At 41.8% G+C, this 21373-nt stretch overlaps 1 protein-coding gene across 4 annotated transcripts in view; it reads left to right on the top strand.

Moving 5' to 3' along the window:
• The window catches only part of PTPRG (protein tyrosine phosphatase receptor type G), a 624941-nt gene that overhangs the window by 494811 nt on the left and 108757 nt on the right, over positions 1-21373 (top strand). For 3 of the 4 annotated variants that reach the window (XM_036878497.2, XM_036878498.2, XM_036878496.2), the window contains exons 7-8: positions 7333-7490; positions 17177-17369. In XM_036878497.2, coding sequence (XP_036734392.2) covers positions 7333-7490; positions 17177-17369 — 351 coding nt within the window. The remainder of the gene's footprint in view (positions 1-7332; positions 7491-17176; positions 17370-21373) is intronic. The other variant, XM_057508031.1, reaches the window with a different exon arrangement.

The raw sequence follows: 21373 nt of genomic DNA, 5'->3' as shown, positions 1-21373 counted from the left end.
GCTTTCCCTCTCCAGACCTCATGTCCCTTAGTTGTAAAATGAAGTGAAACTAGTGGCCTCTGAAACTCTACGGAACCCTGCAGCTCTCTTGATGGCTGGGTGACTTCCCAGGGTCCTTTATTGCAACTTGAGCCCGGTGCTTATTCCTTAAAATCATATATCATGAAGGCTTGTGAACAGCTACACCTTGAAAACAGGCCAGCCCCATTTCCATTGCCCCGTCATTCCCCTTCCATCTGGTGACAGGGAGACGACATGCTGGATAGTTAATGTCCAGTATATAGAGCAAGTGTTGTTGCTTGTGTTTAGATCATAAAATTAATATCTCAAAAAAAATTAATATCTCAGCTCCCTCTGGGAGGCCTCTGCCACCATATTAATTAAAATTTATGCTTTCTGACTTCCCTGATGGCTTCCAGATTCCTCACTCCTAAAATCCCTGAATTCTGGTCCTTAGGCTCTTTATTTCTATCCTAACTTCCCATTTATGTTCCTGTGTCACCAGGCCTTTCTGTCGCCAGATTCCCAGATCACATAGCCTGTCCATGGCTGGTCCGGGCTTAACCAGTGCTACTGAATCTACATCTAGAGTTTTAGCCTCTTAACCATTTTTAGCCAAATTCTGTTTAACTAACAGCTGATTTTTTTCCCCCGGAGCCTGTCAAATTTTGGGTCCTGAACTTTTCCTTCGATTTTCCCTCTTGCTCACCTCACTCCAGCCACACACCAGGAAGAATCTTGTTGCAATGTCTTTTCTCTCTGCCTGAAATGTTCTCTCCAGGTAGTTTTACATGGCTTGCTTCAACCTGCAGTTTTTAATCAAATGTTTCTTTTTTCAATGAGCCTATCCTTAAAAGTGCCATTTTCAGAACAAAGGTCAGTGGAGACCTCATTGAGAAATGTGTCATTCAAATATGACTAAGTTGTTACCAGCTGAAAGGCATGTGGTCTAAAACCAGCCATGAACAGAGCAGTAAAGAAATGTTTCAGGCATAGTGAAGAGCCCCAGTGCAAAGGCCCTGGGGTAGTATGACCATGGGACAGCAAAGAGGCCAGTGTGGCTACACTTAAGATTCTGAAAGTAGTGGAAGGCTGCAGAGGGTGTAAGGGCCTATTGACACAATCCTCGCAGAAACTGGCTACTCGAGTGTAGTCAGCATGATAAAAATGCAGAATCCCAGCCCATCCTAGAGCTACTGGGTCAGAGTCTATGGTTTACCAAGCTCCCCAGGTGATTTGCATGATACTGATACTACCTTTGAGCTGCAGTATCATAAATCGTCTTTCCTCATTTTGAGTAACCTGATATCCAGTTTATCCCACTGTCACTCTCTCCCCAGCAACATGGAGCCGAAGTTTAGTCCTACTCCAGTGATTTCAAGCATTTAAGGAAGAACTAATAGCTTTTCCTTATGAGAAGTTTTGGGAACCACTGAAGAAGCTAAACAGTCATTGGGCTAAAAAAACCGAAGCTTGAGCTTCCTATTATTAGTTTATCTTACACAGTTCCCTAAAATTGGTTGATTCCTTGTTTTGGGGACAGCGCAGGTATTCATCCCCTGGAGGCCCCCTCATTCTGACCGTGCCCCCTCAGTGTAACACTTTCTCCTATGTGTGCTTATCGTGTTTTCAGTATAGTTCCCTAACTCTGGGTTACTGCACTGGTCTTATCTGTATTTTGATTGTTCATCATTTCTTGTAAAGGGCTTTTCTTTTTTTTCCCTGTCTATATAACCAAAGCATTGAAAATATTAGGTTATTAACACACTGAAAAACGCAATCAATCAGATGATTATCATCTAATGTTTTAATGATCACATTTTTAATCCAATTATGCATGTTTGAATCTTTCAAAATTTCTTTAATTAAAGATTGCCTCCTGGCACTGCTATCAGAAATAAGAAATTGAATGAACAGAATCAAGCCGGATATAATTTAACGTTGAAAGGAAACTGCGGAGGCAACCGGGCTACTCTGGGTTTAATAGTTGACCATGACTTTAAAACCCTCATACAAAATTTTCTGATTGATGAGAAAAATTTAATCATCTTCAGATATACTCTGCTTGCATTCTAATAAGGTATTTCTTTTTCTAAATAAACTTCCCCTAACTGATTATTCATATTGTCGTTCAAAATGCTTAAAAATGAAAGACAGAGTTGTGTGGAATGTAGACTCCTTAATACAGTGTGTATTTAATATAAAAGTCATACATTATTCATTTTGCAATTTGAATAACTTTGAATTTAGCATCCCTGTTCCTCATCGTTTTCTTTGATGAACAATTAATTATTAAAATATAATATTGTCTGCATACAGCACAGGGATCCTTGAAAGTGGAATATGAGATTCAATCCTTTTCAATTCTTTTCTCTGGTAATGCACAGTACCTGCTTATTATGGTATAATGGAATGAATGGTAAGATAAGTAGTGTTTCACATACTTTTCTCAACTAGGTAAGTGTGGCTGGAATAAAAATGTTTTGAATTCAAATTACTAATTAGGATAAAAGTTGGTGGCAGAATGCTGTGATCAGGATGAGTGTGAAGTCAAACTGGCCTTTTATAGTAAGATCTGTTTAACAAGAACCTGTATGTGCTTATTCTGTGCCAGACACTTTCCTAAACCCTGAACTAGTGTTAATTCTTTTAATACTCAGAAGTTCCTTAGAAGGTTGATAGTATTATAGTGCCATTTTAGAGATAAGCAAACAGTCACAGAGAGATTAAATGACTTTCTCAGGTTAGACCTTTACACAGACCAGCTAGGACTCAGGTCCAGGGGCCCTGGCTAGCTCTTCTCTCCACTTTAAAATACCTGCATTTATTAAGATTTTCTAGTAAGAAGGAGTTTAAGTTTTCAATGGAAAAAACTACATTATTTGTTCTGTCCAGCGGCCATACCCGGGGACTGTCAATGTTGATACAAGCCAGTTGAGCACTTTGTGGCTTATGCTACTTGTGGGCAGTATTAGAAATATAGGGCTACCGGTTCTAAAATTCTTTCAGATTTACAATTAAGCACTGTGAGCACCCAATTTGTCAGTGGAGCCATGGGACTGAGCAGGAAATGGAATTTTCAGAAAGCTCAGTAAAAATTGATGTCCACCTTGAACCCACAAAACTCAAGAAAACAACTCAGGAGCTCTTGCTGCAATATATATTCACAAAAGAAATCATCATTAATGACGGGGGCACCTGAACATGTCGCATGGCCCCGGCCATTCTAGCTGTGGCTGTTGAGGCGACTCTGACACTACCCCATCCCCAACACATGGCTTAAAATGGTGTGGGGCAAAATGAGACCCGATGGCCAAATCCATTCTAGTGTCTTTTTGTTCTGTGGTCTTTGAGCTAAGAATGGTTTTTACATTCAAACTCTAATTAGGTGAAATGCTTTTTCTCTAAAAGAGAATTCTGTTTTTCTCATTAGTAAGTATAAATCTTTAAAATTGTCCTCACTTGTTATTAGCATTTTGAATATCATTAATAAGGTGGTAGGAGTGTGTTTGATATATAAGTACCCATATAACATCTTTGATTTTGCCTTTTGGCCTACAAAACCTAAAATATTTACTATCTGGCACTTTACAGAAAACATTTCCTAATCCCTGGCTTAAAATACAAATGAGCCAGCCTGCTCTCAGCCAAGTGTCTGCCTTAATAAATCAGCACTCATGAGGCACTGTGCTAATATAAGCTCCTTATATTTATTAGCTTCTTTTATTGCTCATAGCAACCCTGAAGGGCAAATATTTTTATGTTCCCATTTTACATAGGAAGTAGCTCAGAGAGGTTAAGACCAGTCTCTATGGTCACACAGTTGTTAAGTATCAGTTCATTCCGATGCTCATACTAGAACTTTGGCAACAAAAACTCTAATCTCTCCCGCTTAGTTGGTGGAGAATATGTCAGACATGAGGCCCCTTTAAGGCACTAGTAATGCAGTTTAAAGAAATAAGTCACATGCACAAACATAAAAGGAAATGTTTGTAAAATGCACACAGTAGTTTAGAGGAATAATAATAACAACAGTAATAATACAAGTAGTAAGAGTTAGAATAAGAATAATATCCGTTATTTATGAGATGCTTACTATGTTCGAAGCTCTTTCAGAACCCCTTACTTGTATGGATTTATTTAATGTTCACAACAGCCTAGGAAGGGGGAGGAGCTGGGATTTGAACCCAGCAGGCTGAGAATCCGCTCTCTTCACCAGCTCCTGTAGGGATGTACAGATGAGGTGCCGATAAAGGGAGTGGTTCCATTTCGGCTTTCAGTGCTCCCAGGCTTACTGTTCCAGATTCTAAATGATTCTTGAAGAAAGAATCCCCTCTGAGTGTCTGTATTCTCAAGATTTTGACAGTGGGTCCATTACTTCCCCCTGGTCCTGTATTTCCCAGCAGTAAAATTAAAGAATTGGACTAACTTGGTGATTTGCAAAATGTCCCTGGGCTCCCAGCTCAGCTTCAGCCACTGTGGCTCTGCTTTGAGCTGTTCGAGTTGCCTGGCTCCCACGTAAGATTTTGTTTGAAGAAAGTGTTCTTTGGCTCTGAAGCTGCAGAACTAGGCTGGTCTAAGACCTTCCAGGTCTCCAAAGCCTAATCCAATGGCAGTGACTCTGGCGGAATCAACAAGCAGGCCAGACTGTGTCCCCTCACCAGGTCTACCCGCCCTGCACCTGTCTGACTGTACCTGCTAATCAGGTAAGGCCAGCCCTGCCGCGGAAGCCCTGGGCTGGCCAAGGGCACAGAAGACCTTCTGCATTTGCATCTGTGGCCACACCTGCAGTTCCCATCAGACCCGGCCAAGTTCATAAGCCCACACAAGAGCATATATAGTAGTCCTGACCCTGCTGGAATGGTGTCCCTCTGAAAGCCAGTCCCCTCAGATGGGTGGGGGCAGGGGTTTCTGCTGTACCTTTTTATATTCTTTAAAACCCCGGCCTCTTCCTCTTGTCGGTGTTTCTGACGGGGGCTTTGCCACTGTGGACTTAGAGGGATTTTCTTGTCACTGTCTGTCTGCATACAGCATGCCTAACTGCAGCTCTAATATTGGATCAGGCTCCTGGGGGAAACACTAAAGATTTTCCGGTCATTCACTCTGGAGCCCTTGATCCTGAGGCAGGTTGGTGCGCTGTAGTGTGGTGCCAAGTTCACCTACAACATGAGGGAGAAATGAAAATGATGATTTTCTGGTTCTTGATGGCAAGCCCTGTGCACACCCTCAATTGCTTGGGGCCTTGTATCGACTATTTACACAACCCAGGAAGTTCGGAGGCTGCAAGCAAAGATCAAAATATTTCCTCCTTCCAGCCAAGCCAGTGCCAGCCAAGCAGCCTGTAGAGATTTCCCCCATGATTAGGCTGCTGGTAGCCAGGTTTAAATTAAAGCCCAAGCTTGCCAGTGGGCGGAGGGGCAGTTCCATTATTTCTGGCTTTTTGTCCAACAGAAACTGCTTTTGTCATTTTGATTATAGAACCCTATGATTTAAAGACTTTTGCATTTATTAGTTAATATTTAATTTTTCCTTATAAGAAATGAATTGAAACCCTATATGACAATCAGCCAGGGTTTCTGAGCTTCATGAATGACTGCTGCCAGTGACCTTGAGCTTAATCATTTACCTCTCTGGGCCTTGATTTCTGCACCCATAAAATCAGAGTAGTAGGAGTATGCACTCCATAGGGTTGTAAAATGAAAGAGTATAGTGATGGTTTAAGAATAAAGAAAGCCTGGATTCTAAACTCGATTACCAGACTGTGTATTCCAGCTCTATAAATGGGGGATAAGAACAGGACTATTTCGTGGGGCTACTTTACATGTTAAATAAATAAATCTTTATAAAGCTCTTAGAACAGGGTCTGGCACGTAAAGTAAGTGCTGTTTAAATGTTTGCAACATGTAAATACTCAAAATTATGTTTGATATATAGTAAAAGCTAAATAACATATTGTTTTGTTCAACTTAGAGCTACCTAAAGAATATTGCCATTTCAATTTTTCTAATATAGTTGATTACTGTTGGGGTTTTTGCATCATCTCCCAGTTACATAGACCTCTTGAGTCTAAGAATGCACATCTGCCCAAATGCCTGCACTGGTGGTTCTGTGTTGGGGTGTGAGGCTTGGGAAGAATATCTCTGTAGGCACAGATGTGTCTGTGAAGGGACCTGTGACACTGAGGTTCCCCAGGCATGTTCAGGGGCCTATGGTGGAGGCCATCAAGGAGCTAAGATAAGCCATTAGCAGGCTGTCACAGCCTTATTACACCCTTAAATGGGATGAGGAAGGAATCCCAGACTTAAATTCACGGCTACACCTTTGGAGACCCAGGTAGAGACTAGAACCTTCTCCGATTCATGAAAGACACTGGATGGTGTCCTGAGCCTGTTGGGAGAATTATAATACAGGCCCCTCATCTCTGTTGCACTATTCCTTCCTGCCTTAGAACCATCATGCATGCTGTTTCCACAGCCTAAAATGCTCTTTTCCTCTTGTGTCCCCACCCTTCACTATTCACCACGTTCACTTCCTTCTTTAGCTGAGTCGTAACCATGCAAGCTCACCATCAGGGTGCCTGTGTTCCCATCCCAGCTTTGGCATTTAGGGCCTTGGGCAAGCACCCACTTAATACCTTTCTTTCCATATTGACTTATTGTGGGGAATCATTGTTCAGTCTCAGCTTCAATGTCATTTCTTCTATTTAAGGGAGGACCCTTTCATTTTTGTTTAAAAAAGAAGCAGCAGCCTATTTTCAGGGCCATCATTTTATGAGTTCGGGGGTTGTGCCTCAGTTAGATTTCCCTTGGATTCGGATAGGCCTTGTTGAAGCCGTAATGAAATGTTGAGAATTGCCCTTACTGTGGCCTTACAGTTCTCTTTTCACACTACTTGTCTCATGGGGGTCGCAAAGCTTGTTCCGCTGATTATTAGTTCATAACTAATTGACTGAGAAAGATTCTATGCTGAAACAACGTTGGGAAGGCGAGGGTTGGGCAAAATCAAGCCCATTTCTTTTCTGCGGGACTTCTCAGAGACTTGACTGTGCTGTGTTCCCTAGGGAAGGAAGGTGGGGCTGCAGTATTGCCTGTGCTGTTCCTTAGGGAACTCATTTTTCATTAACTCTAGCGCGCAGTAGCAGCTCGGAGCACACCCTGCGAAGTGCTGTTCTGTTTTCTGTGGCTCTCCTGCCACCCAATGGAGATGGAGTGCTCCTCAGGAAGTAAACAAACATAGGCCTGTGAAGGCACCAGCAGGCCAAGGGTTCTGACTGTGTCTGCAGCATAGCGCGACTTATCATTGTGCTTTTCTTTTCCCTTTCCCTGCACACAGAGAAGGAGACCTTTCTGGATCCTTTCATCCTCCGGGACCTCCTGCCTGCATCCCTGGGCAGCTATTACCGGTACACAGGTTCCTTGACCACCCCGCCATGTAGTGAAATTGTGGAGTGGATAGTCTTCCGGAAGCCTGTCCCCATCTCTTACCATCAGGTATTCCGCCCCAAAAGGGGCTCCTCTGATTACTTGTTTCGTGTTGGCTTAACCGTCTAACATTGCTAGAATACAACAGTAAGGATTTCTCTTTAACCCTCTGCTCCTTATTGATTCCTTCATTCTTCCCGACGAGCTTGTTTTTGAACCCCAGGATTGTAAACTATAAACCTTGGTTCCGTTAGCAGTAAGTTACTCAGCTGAAGAGAGCTGTAGGCACAGAAACAGGTATTGTGCCAGTATTCAACCTTGAGGATGTAGTAGCTATCCTCTACGGTGATATCTTGTGTCAGGAACTCCTTTATGTGTTAAACCCTTTAATCCTCAAGAACAGTAGTCTTATGCAGTAGACACTATGTGTACCTCCTTTTTATAGGGGAGGACACAAAAGTGAATTGACTTGCCCCGGGTCATGCAGCTGGTTACCAAGCCATGGTGTCTGATCTCAAAGATTATGCTTTGAACCACTGACCCTATCCAAAGTTCAGAAAAGAGAGAGATTTGTGAACACAAAGAAGTGAAAGAAAAGGTACCATTAGTTGAGCTTTTTCTGTGTGCTAAGCACTTTACATAGAACCAGCTTCCACAGTTACAGACACCACTGAAAGAGGGGTATTGTATTAAGATGGTGCATGTAAGGACGTGGTGGCCTGGAGAGATTGGGTAACATGCCCAAGGACTTAGAGCTAATGAATGTTGAGGCCAGAAACCAAGCCCAGGTTTGTCTGATTCCAAAACTCATGTAGCTGACCGCTACACTGAAGGGCTTCTCTCTGAGTGTGGCTTGGGCACATTTCATAGGAAGGTGGGTTTGGGCTGAGCCGTTAACTGTGCATAGAAATTGGTGAGATGGAGATGGGGTTAGGGGTAATGGCAGAGGAAGAGAGACCACCACAGGGTAACATTAGGGGCCTTGAAATAAAGGGCATTGAATTCCTCATGAGGAATAATAAATGAAAGGGAAAAATTATTTGAGTAGGGTGTGCTAGTCACCAGAAATGCAGCATGCACCAAGGTGTAAGAGGAGTAGATTTCTTCTCTGCAATTTCAGAAAATAGAGCCTGGAACAGTGGGTAGGATTTGGAAGATGGTGGATTTGAGTCATTAACCAGATTTGTCTAAAAATATAAGGTTATTATCAGAGCCATTCACAGAAGTGTCTATCCAGCTTGACAGCTAGATGTTGGGATGTTGTAGCAGGAAGGGGGTTATTTTGGAATTACATGATAATATCAGTAATATAGCTGAAGACACAGTCAACTAGATTATGTATCGGGCTGGCATGGGGAATGGGCCAAAGATTTTCCTAACAAGAGTTCTTAACAAGCACACTCTTAAAGGGGAAAACAGGGTTAAATAGTGTCCTGGTAGGGTCTGTTTGAGAAGTAAGAAACAGAAACTGATTTAAAGTAGCTCCAGCAGAGGGATTATTTTAAAGAAACAATAGTAGGCGCATCCTGAGATGAAGCCATCGTAAGCGGGACTATACCTAGAAAGTGAGGCGCATGCTCTGCTCTCTCTCAAGGACCGCATAGGCTCTTGAGTCTTGGAGTTTCTGCCATGGCTTGGTGATGCTGTACTTCTGCAAAATTCTGGTCTGTCCTCTCTCCAAGTTTGTTTTCTCTTGCTTGCATAGCCCAATGTTACCATAGTACCAGGTGTCCTTTCAGCTCAAGGGCCACCACCAGCTGACAATAGTCTGGGTCCTCAGACAAGTATTCAAGAAAATAGATCTGAATAGATGGTGGCCAACCAGTGAACTGGCTGGCCTTGGGTCACTTGTCCATCCTTAAATAAATCAGCAGGGACACTGTCAAGCAGGATTTTAAGGCACCCAGAGTTGCCCCTCTGGGGTATATGGGGCAGGTTGTTTAGAAAGAGCTGTGTGCAAGGGAAACACTTCCTCCCACTAACAAACTTAGGGCCCAGGCTAAACAGACTTATCTGGCCTCATTGCTGTTGGCAAACATTTTACTTTGAGATTTTTTTTCTTTTAATTTCGCTCTGATTAAAAGAAAAGACTAGTAATTTGGTTGCTGAACAGGATCTGCCAACCTTAATGAGATAATGAAATATGAAGTGAGTTTTCTTCCTCATGGTGAAACCAGCATTATTTTATTACAATAAAATAAAGTTGCAGTCTAAATATTTGTGTTCTCAGGGTTGGGGGAGGGTGCTTTGAAAAGGGATCCTTTTTTGTCAATTAAGGTAAGTGCTTTTATCTTCAAAAATATAAAAGCTCAAGATAATGAAGTTAAGAAATATAAGTTTGGCCACTTTTTTTGTAGGATGTCCTGTCGTAGGGTAAACAAAGTGTGGTCATTGTTTAATTGGGGAGAAATGAGGACTGTTAATACATTCTGGGTTTGATGGCAATTTCATGAGTTTAGTGGATCTAAACAAAAGGCAGAGTTTTAAGCTTGGATGTCTTGTCAAGTGTCTGCAAATTAACAGCATTTTAAATTTGGTAAGTGGGCCTCTTAGAAAGTGCCTTGTTAACATCCATCTATTACTCTCCCCTCTCTACCACCCATACACTCAGAGGAAAGAAATTATGCAAGAATCTATCCCTGTGACTTCCAATATGTGACTTTCCTGTACAACTTCTGTTTCAGGGAAATAGTGAATAAATTAATTATACTGGCTTCCCCGTTTCTTTGCTAGAAACCATCTTTAGGTAGTACTTTATCAGGCACAGCTTCATATATCTCTGTCTCTCCCCCAAGGAGGGAAAATGGTTAGTTTTCAAGTGGCCAAACTGGATCCTTGCTGGCGAGCTGCATGGAGGTCCAGCTGTGTCAGCGCTTGGAAAGAACAGCGTCAGCCACCCAAGTATTCTCTCTGAAGACCACCCTCCCTGACTCTGCCGGCATCCTTTCAGAAGTCGGCACAGATTGTTCATTTCAGAAAGGCAAGCAGCCAGGTTGGGAAAGCCAAGTAGACAGAATTCCGTGACTGCTTCTGTCAGAGAGAAGACAGTCCTAGTCCCGCATCCTTCTTTCTCCCAAGGCTCTGTCTCCTCTTCCCGTGATGCTTACCCCATGCAGATGCAGTGAAAGTGAGGACGAGTTCCCCATAAAATACAGTGGCTAGTACAGACTGTTGGCTTGTATGATGGGGGTTTCTTTGAAGACTTTCAGGGTAAGAAAGAGCAATTACTTACGCCTCCCCTTTTGTTTTCTTCTGTGAGTCTCCCTGGTCGTTCACAGCAGCCGGGTACCTAGTGAACTGTGACTCTGGCTTGTGTGGTAACCTAGATCTAAACGCAGGGCTGTAACGGCATCACGGGTCGGGCTGGTGGCCAGCAGGCAGCATGGCTCATGTGGGTCCACTAGACGCCTGCCATGAGCACCGGGCAGTGACTGCCACCCAGGAGACGGTGGCCTCTCAGTGCCAGTGCAGGAGCTCCAAGGAACAGGACTCGCACGCGGAGGCGGGCGCCTGCACGTGTTCACGATCACTCAGAAAACATGGTCATTTTTGCCCAGCATGTCAGGGTGTGTTTTATTCGAGAGCGCTCACTCTCAAATGACGATGCTTTGACCAGTGAATGACTATCCCAGCCTTGCCTTTCTGGGACTGTTTTGTTTGCTTTCTGCAACTTAAAACATGACACTGCCTGTAATCTTCCTTAGCATGAATTTTATTTAACTGCTTCCCCAGCGGCTCTACCCAAAAGGCAGCAAATAAGTCTGAATATGAATAGTTTGTTTGGTTTAGGGCGTTTTTTTTTTAGTTTTGTTTTTTTCTAACAGTAAGCTGGACTGGATAGGAACAGTTTATTTTGCATGAGGCTTTTTTTTTTTTAACTAGTATTATTTCTGTCCTAATGAGCAGAGAAACTCTTTTGAATTAAGATGATGTTCCATTTGGAGTCAGACTTACAGGCTCTGCTCTTCAGCCAAATTATTCAGCTGTGCTCTGTGCCTTGGTTTCCATCTGTAAACGGGGTGATTCCACCTCATACAGTCATTATAAAGATTAAATGATGGAATGTGTGTAGAATGCCTGGACTAGTGCCTGGGACCACAGGAGTGCTCAGGACATATTAAGTGGCTTTTTAAATTGCTCTTACTAAATGATCACAAGGCTCTGGGGCAGCACTGTCCAGTAGAAATAAAATGCAATTCACATACACTGTTTTATATTTTCTAGTAGCCACATTAAAAAACTGAGAAACAGGTGAAATTCATTTTAATATTACACTGACCCAGTATATCCAGATTATTATCATTTTAGCATGTACGGCTAGCCACATTTAACAGCCACATGTGGCTACTTAGCTGATCGTAGCTCTGATGTTTATCTTAAGGCCACAACAACTAGTGAATCACATAATTCCGCAAGTTTCTATTCCGTCTGCATAACGTGCAGTGCATGTGAACAGAGAATATTTTTATATGGTGAGGTGAATGTGTCATTATTAATCCCAACAAACAGCTTCCTTTGTTAATTGTGGTTCAATCCTTTTCTTACTATAGAAGGCCTTTCTATCATTGTTTTCACACGAAACTGTCTGTAACTACAGGGGGGCCATGGCCTTGTAGTTAGCTATTTTACTTTTACAGCCATCGTTCGGTAAGCAAAACTTTGGATGCTTCAGGCTACTGGAATTTAATATTCTGTCAATATTGCCTTATTTAAATAATGAGGCAACAAAATAGGGCCTCCCCCATCTCCCCTCAAATGCATGATGACACTCATGTCTATAGGTGTGATATGACCTATAGGTGTGACATTGCAGTTCCTAATGCTTACCCTGCAGCTTATCATTATGTTCATAATGGACTCCAGTTTTGTTTAATTGCCATTATATACCCATCCTACAAAATATTGTGTACATCAGTCTTTTTAGTGGTTCATAATTATGTGACTTTGGTTTTCTCTCATTTCCCCTCTTCAGCTATAGTGGTCCCTTCCCCTCATCTTATGGACAAGAGCGCCCGCTGCTCACAAATGGCATGAATAGATTTCAACTTCCCTTTGATTGGAACCAACAGATTAAAAACTAATTATTCTCTGTAATATTTTTATAATAAAAACTAAGTTGAAATGATTTATATACACTTCCAGCTAACACATTTGCAATTCAAGGTTAAAATCATTCTTGAAACAGCACCAGTTAAAATGTAATTACAACTCCCTGAGCAGGAATAAAAGAAGGAAATGTTTTACATGTTCACTTCAAAAGTTAAAAAGTCCATTTTATATTACAGAAATAAAAACTTTCATTTAGTTTTACTAAATGATAAAGATTTCATTAACTATATTAAAGTAAAGATAAATCCAAGTGTGTGTATTATTCACTTCTGGAAAAGAATAAGGTGAATGAAAGTGTGGGCTTTGCACAGCAGGCATTTTCTCCTTGGCCTGCCATCTTGTTCACAGTCCCAGTTCTTTCTCCAGAGTGCAGAGAAGTGCAAATGGATTTATATTGCCAGTGGTGGGTGCCCTGCATGAATGGGCTTTTGGAGTCACTTAAAAAGAATTGCTTAGGGACTTCTACTATCAACACATTGAATTTCTGTGCTGCTCTTTCAGTGAGTAATACTGTGGGCTTGTTATACGTCTGGCATGAAGTGGCTGGAGGCATGAAAAACAGGCATCAGACCTAGGTTTCTAATCTTCGTTTCACCTCTTGGTTGCTGTGTAATCGTGGGCTACTTAATGTTTCTAAGCCCAGTTTCCTCTTCAGTCAAAATCAATGGTAATGATATGGTAATACCACCAACAGTGGGGGACTTCTGTGAGGATTAAGCAAAAACACATATATCACAAAGCCTTACACATAATAAACTCTCAATAAATGCCAGCTGCTAGTGTTAGTGATACAATGATAGTGTTGTTAACAATGCTACTTCAATGTAACTATTTTAAACTAAAAATAAGTTGGAAACCAAAATAATGTTTATGAAGTACATAACAAAGTACCTGTCACATAACAGGTGTGATAAGTTAACTTTATAAGGAAGAAAAGGAGAGAGAAGCAAATAGAGCATTTTACAGTTGTCGGAAGCTTTGAGTACAATCGTAGTTACCACATTCCTCATAAAATAATAATAGATAGTAAGGATAGTCATTCTTACTCATCCATATTAATCATCCTTAATAAGGATAATCCTACCTTCTGTGGTGCCAGGAATTGTTCCAAACACGTTCTATATAATAACTCATTTACTAGTAACAAAAAGCATACACAAGGTAGGGATTGATGTTATCTCCATTGCTCAAAAGAGAAAACTAAAGCACAGAAACATTAAATATTTTGGCCAACGTCACACCTTCAGCAAGCAGGAATTAAAGACCGGGTTTTGGACCCTGACAGCAAGAGTAAGTTTTTAGAGGTTGCAGAATTAGGCACTGGCTAGATCATTAGGGTCCCACAGTGAGACTGGGAGGCTTTTGAAAGGTATTGAACAGAGGTGCAACACGATCTCACGTGCATTTTACAAGTGTGGCTGTTAACCAGATCTAGGAGAGTCGAACAGATGAAGCTGGTTCAAGGCACAGAGAGACACGGGTCCGGGCACTTTGTTCTGCGACTCCAGCATGAGGCGGCACTGCCGTGTGGCACGACCCAGAAGGTGCCCTCATTATAGTTTCTGTAAACAGTATCCCTTGGAATATAAATAAGTGGCGGTCCAGGCAGTGGTCCGGTTCCCCTTTAGTGAGTGTGATCACAAGGCAAGGGTAAGGGTCAGCGGACGGCCTGTAAATGATCAGTAGATTTCTGGCTCCCCTGCCAAAGGGAAAATCATAGACTCCCCTTGCCAATCCAGCGATCAGGGAGATTCCCACTCAGTGGCCGAGCTTGACAGTTACCAACGAGATGCCACCAGCGATTTTCATTCAACTCAGAGGAATGGCAGGGTTTTACTGAATGATGCCAGCCTACTGAAGGACATTTGGTAAGTCTGCTGAGCTTGACCTCTTTTTCCTCTTTTGTGTGACTGTCAAGCAAAGCTGTGATCTAGTTGACAATATAATATCGTTGAGGTCATCAGTTCACTCTCAGAACCATCACATCCTTCCTCTGAAATCTTGGGGCAAGTTGAGTTAATGATAAGGAAGTGGCCAAGCTTTTAAGCCAAAGCATGCTATTAAATCTGTAAGAGCAATTCAAGCGAAAGCGTTTTTGTGTTAAATTCAGAACCTGCCTTTTTTTACAGTTATATGACTAAGTCTTTACTGAGGCATCAGAAATAAACTTTTTGGGAGAACTAAATGCTAGCTGTGAAAGAAGCAAGTATTCTAGAAAATAAACAAACAGAATCATATTGCTGAGACAGTCTCCCAGGCCATCCTTTTTTGGCATCTCAGAAACTAAACTACTTCAGGACAGATGGCTGTCTCTTCCAGAAAATTTCCGGTCTGACTTGCTATGTATGGAAGCCCAGTCCATTTCTTAAAGAAATTACCCCGAAAGTTAAGAAATTCCTTCCTCTATTCAACTCATGTCTCAAAGGCTTTAATTGAAACCAATTTTCTCTTGTTTGGCCTTCTCTGAACATAGAGAAAAGCTGGTCAGCATCTGGCCTTTAATCAAATACTCCTTGCTCGCCTTTCTTCAAGCTAAATAGTTCCACTTCCTTTAACCTTTCCACCGAGGACTTACCCTCTTCCCTTTAATCATTATTGTTGGTCTTTCTCTAGACTGTCTCCAGTGGACCTTTATTAATCCTCCCATGTAATTCTAAGAAGTTACTTTCTCTAAGAAAGTCTACAAACTTTGCGCATTTTTGGATGCTTTTGGTACTGATTTGGGGAGGCCTATCAAGCCAGTGCGCATTGCTACATCGAGGTGATTTTTCTTTTTCAACACCAGTTATCTTCAGTGGAGTGGGTCACATATGGACAGAATAAACAGTCCAGTTGTCTGAATTTTTCTGCCTTTATTGCCTTTCTGCCTTTGCTATAAATAAAGAAGGAACATCAGAAGAAAGAATGAGAAGAAGGGTGATTCTAAGTAGCAACCACATGAGTTGTTAGAATCGTGACTAGTAGAGAACTGCAGTAACATGTTGCTTTTGCTTTTTGTGGATTGAGACACCATCCTGGTTCTATGACCTTGCTGAAAAAGCAGAGAAAGTTTCATGGTTTACTAGCACTTCACATTTGTAGGCAAACTGTGGGGGAGGTGGGATGATAGGTGAATCCATCTACTTAATTGATTTTTCTTGGCTCAAATCACTTGTAAACCCATTGCTTTTTCATGCAAAAAGAGGGAGTTTCAGACTGGAAGCTGGTCATTTTTTTTGCAACATTCTCTGAGGCTGGGAAACACTGGCATTAGTTCCAGGCTTCAAGATGACCATCCAGATCCAAGCTGGTAACTCTGGTCTATCTTACCCCTTGGGGTTAGCCAGCTTCTGGTCCCCAAAGCCTAGGGCAGCCACTCAGTGCCCACCTGGGAAGCATCTTTCCAACACCTTTCACCCAGTGAGTCTCTCCTTCAAGAAGTACTCCAAGTTGGTACTCAGGGAGCCGGGGGGACCAGAAAGAATTCATTCAGGTTTTCTCTTTTTTGTTACGTTTTTTTTTCTTCCCCTCAAGGAATAGTTAGTATTTTTGGTGGCTGGGCATTTTAAATTATGCTCCATTTCTTTGGTGACAAGAATAACTTTGTGGTCCATTGAGAACAAATCTCTGCCACTGTGTCATTCCTCTTATATAATAGAATTGCTTTTTTTAATAAGCAGAAGGTTGAAGGCCACAGAGAATCCTTTTTGATAATAGAAATATAATTCTGGAGTTCTGAATTTTTCTTCTTTGCTTTTCCAAAAAAGTGTAGTCAGCAGTCTTTGTGGAAAATGTTTTCTAATGATTTTAATAATTATGATCACAGGTAATCTTTACTAAGGGCTTACTGGCTGCTAAAAAACATTACATAGCTTTTAATATTTTCAATGACCTTATAAGATAGGTAGTAGGATTATATCTGCTTTACAGATGAGGAAACTTGAGCTACAGAAAGCAAGAATGGTTTGACTATGATTATGTGCTGGTAAATGTTGAACTTGGGCGGCTTAACCCACAAGCCATGCATTTAGCTACTCTATGCCTTAGCTACTTAACCAAAGTGGATCCCTAGTATGTAAGATAACAAGCCATAAAAAGTCTATACTTAGTCAAGAATTAAACCACTATTGAGCTCTTATTGGCGAGGAACTATCTTAGGCACTGTATATGAATGATCACATTTAGTGCTGGCATAAACCCTATCAGGGTAGATGCTACTCTAATTATCACCATTTTACTGAGGAAGGATCGAGGCTCAGAGAAGTTAAGCAAGTTAACCACAGAGTGGTTGAGCCGTGGAGCTAGAATTCCCACCCAGGCAGCCTGGCCCCGAACCTCCCTGTAACTCTGTGCTCTTTCCCATAATGCTAAGGGTCTGGCCATGGGGCACCGCGGGAAGACTGGCACTCTTGTCTGAGACACTCACTGAGAGAGTGGTGTCCAGCCTTCACATGAGGTGTTTTTCTGACGAGTCGGCAGGACAGGAGCTGCAGCCAGATAAGCCCGTTGGCAGTGATTCTGGCAGGCAGCCTGTGTCCTGCTGGGTTTGTCCGCCTTGGCACCAGGTACTTCCTGCCAGTTTATGTTCTTGTCACCGCACCCGCTTTGGACCACATAGCTCTTCTAATCGATGTTCTTTTCTTCTCCCCTCTCTGGCTCTCTTTCAGCTCGAGGCTTTTTATTCCATCTTCACCACGGAGCAGCAAGACCACGTGAAGTCAGTGGAGTACCTGAGAAATAACTTCCGGCCGCAGCAGGATCTGAATGGCAGGGTGGTATCCAAGTCTGCAGTCCGTGACGCCTGGAGCCGTGACATGACAGACTCCCTGGAAAACCCACTGGGGACAGAGGCCTCTAAAGGTATGTTTGGATTAAGAGCCCTTGCCCAGAGGAAGATTCCTTACTGTAAATTACTTTAAATGAAAACAAGTTCACAATGGGGCGAGAATCAGAACTTGGTGTTAAGAGCACATTTCTCTGCTAAAAGAGACTTTGGACCATAAATAGGAGCACTTGTGGGAATAACTTCAGCTAAAGAGATAGATGTTCAAAATTGCCTTTACGACTAGTAATATATGTCTTTCCCTCTGTATCTTTACCTTGGAACCTCAACCCTAACTAGTTTATAGCTAAAGAAAGCTTTTGGGCGTCTTTTTAACCACCCTCCTGTGGAGATCAGAATTTTGTCTCTGTCAAACATCAGGACCTTTGACCTCCCAACACCCACCCTCTGGCATCTTACCAACACCCACACCAGGCAAGATCCTCAGGGCAAGCTCTCCACCCCCGCTAGACATCATGTGGCCTTTTTAAACTGTTACTTAACAGTTTAATTTCCATATCTGATAAACTTAAGTTTACAATTTTTAGGCATCTTAATCTTTTCCACTTCCACTTTCTCAGTGAAAAAAAAACATGAATTTCTGTCCCAGGAAACTAGGAAGTGATTCTACCAGGAAATCCCAAACTTCAAGCTCTATGATTTGTCGTAAGTGTGGCTTAGCACTCAGGCAACAGTGGAAGAGGGCTGATCAAAGCCCTCGTGCTTGTAAGAGGGAAGAATAAGAATGCATTTTCTTTGCTTGTAAGGAAAGGGATCTTTCTAAAGTCAATGCTGTCCTTCTTTAAAACTGTGAACTTGGATAATACGGGAACAGTTTGTTTCATTTATCGATGCTGGATGTAGACTGGCATATACTTAGTATGGAAGGTTATATGGAGAGGTCTTGTTTCAGGAATGCCCCCACCCCTAATAAATGGGACCAGTTTGCTGGCATTGACCTTTGTAGGAACAGAAATGAGACTATATGCCACAAATAACTGTACTGACGTACACTTCGATGATACGCATGAGCCCATTTTCCAGATTCATAGATGTGAAAAGGAGCTAAAAGAAGAGGAAAGGAAGTTTATGAACGGGATCGTTTCCTTCCTGTCTCTGTGACCTTGAGAATAATGAGGAGAAGCTTGCCTGGTCAGGTTCTGTCAAAAACCACTTGAGATTCAAGTAATTTGGCACCCACACTTTGTCAAGGGCATCATTCAGCTAGGAACAATGAGAGGATTGAGAGGCATGCAAACCTCTAAAGTATCTGAGGTTGGGCCGGCACAGAAAAGCTCACTTGGGCTCATTTTTTTTTTTACCAAGCTAAAAATAAAGAAAATGACCAAACTTGGAGGCTTTCTCCCAAGAGAACTTGCTTGGGAAAAGGAGGTTCTCTTTGGGACTGCCTCTTTGTGAGAGGTGAATGCAGAGGACATGCTGGGATATGGAATTTTTATCACAAGTGAGTGTGATATCTGGCAGCTCAGAAATGCTAAGGTTCTGACAGTTAACAACGTTCTTTCCAAAAAAACTGGCTGGGCATTCGATATGTCAGCTATGCAGAGAGAATGCATGGCTCATAGTGCCCCAAAAAGTTAAAGAAGATGGTTTCCATTGCATTACATTGTCAAAGTGGGCAAGCTCTCCCGCTGAGTGGGCTTTCTCTGAATTTGAGCAGAGCTGTGGACCCGCCCTTAAGTATAGGGAATCAGTTCTTCATTCTACCAGGTTTTGTTGAAATTATGATAAGGTCCATTGCTGACTCCTAAGATATATAAATATTAAAATGTTTTGTGATCTTTCTAGAGGCAGGTATAAATGCAGTCCTATTTGCTTTTTAAACGTATTATCAGAGAGTGATATATAGAAAAGCACACACATAATACATGCACAATTGGGTGCATTTTCACAAACCAAATACACTCGAGTAACAAACACTCAGATCAAGCAGCTAACATCACCAGTTCCAGGAGCACCTCCGTCCCTCCTTGCTAGTCGCTCACCGTTCCCAAGGGTAGCCAAGACCATGAAAGCTTTGCCTGTCCGTGAGTTTTGCACAGAGCCATCCCATATGCCCTTTTGTGTCCTGCTTCTTTTGCTCCATAATGGCTCTGAGAGTCATCTGTGCTGTTGCATGTAATCGCAGCTTGTTCTCTCTTATTGCCGAATTTCATTGTGTGACTGTACCTAAATTTATTTATCCATTTCAGTATACATAAATATATGGATAATTTCTATGTTTTGGTGATTATGAAAATTCTTGAACATGCCTTTTTATGCGTATATGGACACATCTCTATTGGGTATGCACTCAGGAGCCAATGACTACAGCCTGGAGTACATGTATATTTTCAGGTTTGCTTAAATACAGCTGAATAGTTTCCTAGAGTGATTGCACATACCGCTTTATACTTCTGCCAGCATTATATGAAAGCTTCCTAATTTTTATAGCCTTTTTAAAAGCTATAACTTACCACAAAATTCAGCTGTTGTAAATATACAATTCAGTAGTTTTTAATAAATTCATTGTTGTGAAGCCATAACCACAATCCAGTCTTAGACCATTTTCATCACCCAGAAGGTTCATTCATGCCCATTTGCAGTCAATTCTTTATCCTATCAGCAACTCCAGGCAACCTCTGATCTGCTTTTATATTTCACATGACATTAGGATTTTAAGATCATCCATGTTGTAGCACTATCAGTAGCTCATTCCTTTTTATTGAAGCATAATATTTCTGTTTGTCTTTTGATAATAGCTTAAGATTTCATTCACATACCATAAAGGTCGTTCTTTGAAAGTGTACATTTCAGTGGTTTTTAGTATGTTCACAAAGTTGTGCAATCATCACTACTATCTACTTCCAGAACATTTTATCACCCTCAAAAAGAAACTCCATACCCATTAGCAGTCAGTCATTCCTTCTTCCCTCTTTCCCCTGTCCCACTAATGTGCTTTCTGTCTATATGGATTTAACTACTCTGGATATTTCACATAAATGGAATCCTACAGTATATGGCTTTTTGTCTCTGGCTTCTTTCACTTAGCATAATATTTCTAAGGTTTATCTATATCGGAGTATGTCTGGGCATTTCATTCTATTTTATGGCCAAGTAATATGTCATTGAGTAGATACATACCACATTTTTTTAATCCATTTATTAATTGATAGACTTGAGTTTTTCTCCTTTTTGGCTATTACACATACTGATGCTGTGAACATTTCTGTTCAAGTTTTCTGTATGGACATATGTTTTCATTTCTCTTGGATATAAACCTAGAAGTAATATGATAACTCCAGTTTTACAGTTTTGAGGAACTGCCAACCTGTTCTCCAAAGCAGCTGCCCCAGTTTACGTTCCCATCAGCAGCATGTGAGGGTTCTGGTTTCTCCACATCCTCACTGACCCTTATTACACATCTGTGTTATCTTAGCCATCCTACTGGATATGAAGTAGCCCCTCTTTGTAGTTTTGAGTTTCATTTCCCCGGTGATGAGATGTCCCTATCTGTTTGTAAGTACACATTACACGTAACCGTGGTCTACAAGACCGAATGCTACTGCTTTTTTTCCCCCAAGAAAACTCAGGTAATTCCAGGGCACCACCCAGGTTCTGGCAATCAGCAGGCAGCGTGGAGGGCGTAGCCTGTCAGCCTTAGAGATCTAAGTGGCAAAGGGCCAGTGCAAAAGAAGAGCCCTCTTCTCTTCCCCAGGCTTCTGCAAAAAAGATTTCAAAAAGAGAAGGGTGGTGTTCTATGATCTTGACTATTCAGATCTTGAAATTCAGAAGGAACAAAGCCTGTCTGGTTGGTGTTCTTTATCTAATCATTATCGCAAACTTCCAGGGTCACATGATGTTGAGCATGGAGCTATGCATTTATCAGGCTGTTGTCATAGAAGAAAGAAAAATCAAGAACATAGGGCAGGAGTCAGTAAACTTTTTTGGTTTAGACCAGAGTGTGGGCCATGCTGTCTCTTGTTGGAGCTACTCGACTCTGCCACTACAGCGTGACGGGAGCCGTTGATGACACATAAAT

This window comes from Manis pentadactyla, chromosome 1, assembly GCF_030020395.1.
Source record: "Manis pentadactyla isolate mManPen7 chromosome 1, mManPen7.hap1, whole genome shotgun sequence".
Classification (NCBI taxonomy): Eukaryota; Metazoa; Chordata; class Mammalia; order Pholidota; family Manidae; genus Manis; species Manis pentadactyla.
This window is presented reverse-complemented; position numbering and strand designations above follow the sequence as displayed.